The following is a 3,256-nucleotide window of genomic DNA, read 5'->3' on the forward strand; positions in this document are numbered from 1 at the left end:
CTATTCATTAGCAACTCCAAGAGAATGGAAGCCTAGTAACACCTTGTTTTCATCAAGGGCGATCATGACGTGCTTCAAGTCCTGCTCAGTCAAATCATTGCACGAAAGGTCTAAAGAACTTAGGCGTGAGCATGGATCGGCCAGAATGTTAGCTAGTGCATTAGCAGATTCGCTCCCCATGGAATTTGCTGACAAGTTCAAATCAATGATTGTACTATTGCCATGGAGCCCTTCAAGTAGGACACGCCCCCCATCATCGACCAATCTATTCAGACGAAGATTAAGACTGACGAGGGAATCATTTCCTCGAAGAGCACGCCCAAGGTACCGACCGCCCTAGCGCAGACGGCTCAAGATAGTTGGCTGATTCAGAAGTCACCTCCGTGTGAACTTGATTATCAGCAAGATTAAGGTTAGTTAAAACACTTCTTGCTCCAAGGAGTTTCGACAGAAGACGGACACCATGATTGGTGACTTTGTTATGGGACAAGTCTAAGTGGGTGATTTGCGTGTTCTGTGGAAGAGTAACATACATATGGAGAAATCGTGGAACAGCACCTTGATAAGCCCAGTCATGAGCATTCGCAATAAATCGTCATCGATCAAGTTTGATTGCAACACCAGGGTTGTCATATTCTCCGAGTCGAGGACGCTTTTGGCAAGACAGTTAGCATCAGAAATCTGCTTGTTTAATTAAACTCAATGAGACAGAACACAATTGTTTCCAACCTTCATGCCAAATAACATCCTATCATATTTCATACCAATCTTTTTGACCCCGTACGTGATATCGAGTTTTGTCAGGTTTGGTAGCTAAATAAGTCAAAGAATCCTTTACACATTTTACCCTAGGACTGACCGCCGAGCATATCTGCTCCATATCAGGATGTGCCAACAGCTGTTTTGTCTACGATGTCACTAAAATGAAAGTTCTGTTCGTGGTTTGTATCGACCTTGAGCGTAAAGATATAATCTTGGCAAGTCTTAATGATTCGCAACAATACTGCCAGCGACTCCTCCTTAGTTTCAGGTTCATATTCTTCCAAACTCTGACTGCATTATTACGAAGAAAAGAGACAAGGCTCTGTAGCACCTTTTGTATAAAGTTCTCGAAATATAATTGTTTCCATGTGAGTCCATGTTCACTGATTTGACAGTTTCGCTGCAGGAAGTGCTCGACACACCTCCTTTTCCAATAGTTTTCGTCGAAAACAAATTCTGCAGCAATATTTGCATCCAGATCGACGGGTAAATTCTGCGTGATTTCCCGAATATGCCTGTGCCAGGCAGTCGGACAAGTCCCCTGCCCCTCGTTCGATTACTTAGCTGGTATGTTTTCGTGTACAGGAAAAGCGGCAAAATTATCCACGACAATTCTTTTGCACTTTTCTGATAGAGATTCGTGTATCGAGCCAGTACCGCGATCGTTCATGATGGAGTCTGTTCGGACAAAATCATATTATTAGTGAAGCATGACACTGAAACAAACTCGTTAGAGCCTCGACTTTTACCTTCTCGCGAAATGTACGCGGTTTGTACCTGAGAAAATGTGCAAGCGAATTAAGTCGCATCGCAACCTTTGGACTTGGTCGGAAAGGGAGGCTTCATCAGTGTTCGCCCCGATTGTGCAACCGCGCCGCATGACGACTGCCGCTGTATCTTTTGTGTACAGGGAGTACAGGTGGGCCTTGAGGCTCACTCTACCTACCCTATATGCCAATTATTATCTTGATTGACTAGAAAGCTACTTTAGGGGTTTAAACCAAGCAAGCCAAAGGCCATCTATTTTAACTAGGGTAGACAGCATGCCGACTGACTAGACTAGATTTGGGGGTGGGGCGAGGTTTTCTTGGGCGTTCTACTACGCCTACGGACGCGTGCGGCCGCGCGCGCATACACATTTTGACGGTCATCGGAGAATTTTTTCTCAAAATCGGCCACAATGTACGAATATCGGACAAGGCGGCGCCAGTGGCGCCGAGCCCTATATCAGGGGCCGGGCAGCCCCTCCCTGGTGCTAACTTCCATATGACCATATCATGCCTCTCCGTTCGGTGTCATTGCGGCTGCGACCGGCGGGCGCCAAGGAGCACGTTGTACTGGCTTCTTCAAGTTCCAGGGATTTGTAGCTTCAACTTGATGTTTGAAGTTCAACAAAAATCTCCATGTTGAACGACTAACTAACTAGATTTCAGCCGGGGCAGGTTAGTGGCTGTTGGCCATCATTTTTTCCACTGGCCTTTGAGCAAGCCTCATATTCTTCGCGACTCGGAACGCCGCGGCAGCGTGTCGCGCGACTAAAACGCCACGCCCGCCTTCGAGCAAGGCCTCTGGTCTGCGAGCAGCTCGGCGATGTGGCGTCGTCTCAAATAGTACGGCGGTCTACAAGCCTGCTTGTTTAATCGGGGTGGAGGCAACATTTTTTATGCCGGTCGGGTGCAGTAGGGAGTCGGCTCATGTCAGAACTACCAAGTAGGTTATTGAATGAGTGCACAAAAATGTCACGCCTTTTTCGCACAGTAAATTTGAATCGCGACCGATGGGGATCGGACTCCGAGAACTCCGAGGCTGGGACGGACCGGTCTTCGCTCTCGAGGGATTCCGCTCGAGTTTTAAGTCAAGCGTCAGCATCGTCGAAATTAGCAAATATAGCTTGCAGCGAAGGTGAGAATGCAAGTCGCAGACGATATCCACTCATCAATGGCTGTCGAAGTGTCAATATCTTCGAACGTTTGGATCGTGTGAGACAGTGCATCTGTGCGTTTAGTAGATGTGTAAGAAAAATCGTCCGCAGGTATAGAAGAAGGATCTTACGGCATTGTCTACCGGGCGCGTGACTTGGACACGCGCGAAGTGCCTTCACGTGTCAACATACATGTTATGATACCACTTTTTAATAGTTGCATAGGTCGTGGCCTTGAAAAGGGTCAAGCTAAGTCAAGAAGCTTGCTTGGATGGATTCCCCATCACAGCACTACGTGAAACTAATGTTTAGAACAGTGTCAACAAAAAACCAACTCAGCATGACCTGTACATATGTCTGCAATGATAGGTGCTCCTCGCGCTGCAGCACGAGAATATCGTGCGTGTGCAGGAGATGGTTGTTGGCCTCGAGCATGACAAGGTGTTCATGGTCATGGAGCACTTTGACCATGACTTGAAATCGTGTGTCGATTGTCATGATGGGCCTTTTTCCCAAGCTGAGGTGAAGTGTTTTGCAATGCAGCTCCTCGCTGGCATCCGACATATGCATCAA

The 3,256-nt window shown here is 47.2% G+C and overlaps 2 protein-coding genes across 2 annotated transcripts; one reads left to right on the top strand and one right to left on the bottom strand.

Annotated features, from left to right (window-relative positions):
• AURANDRAFT_68098 (hypothetical protein) lies at positions 1–1,807 on the bottom strand (the record flags this gene model as incomplete). The annotated part of the gene is made up of 7 exons (XM_009043734.1): positions 1–336; positions 380–492; positions 534–681; positions 785–907; positions 1,055–1,093; position 1,709; positions 1,749–1,807. The coding sequence occupies 7 exons, from the start codon at positions 1,805–1,807 to the stop codon at positions 1–3; spliced, it is 819 nt and encodes a 272-aa protein (XP_009041982.1).
• Positions 1,808–2,274: 467 nt separating this feature from the next.
• AURANDRAFT_39374 (hypothetical protein) lies at positions 2,275–3,256 on the top strand (the record flags this gene model as incomplete). The annotated part of the gene is made up of 5 exons (XM_009043718.1): positions 2,275–2,431; positions 2,477–2,739; positions 2,795–2,853; positions 2,909–2,989; positions 3,053–3,256. Coding segments are annotated over 4 exons (585 nt in total), but the record flags the coding sequence as incomplete, so codon positions are not given.

Source organism: Aureococcus anophagefferens (assembly GCF_000186865.1).
Source record: "Aureococcus anophagefferens unplaced genomic scaffold AURANscaffold_65, whole genome shotgun sequence".
Taxonomy (NCBI): Eukaryota; class Pelagophyceae; order Pelagomonadales; family Pelagomonadaceae; genus Aureococcus; species Aureococcus anophagefferens.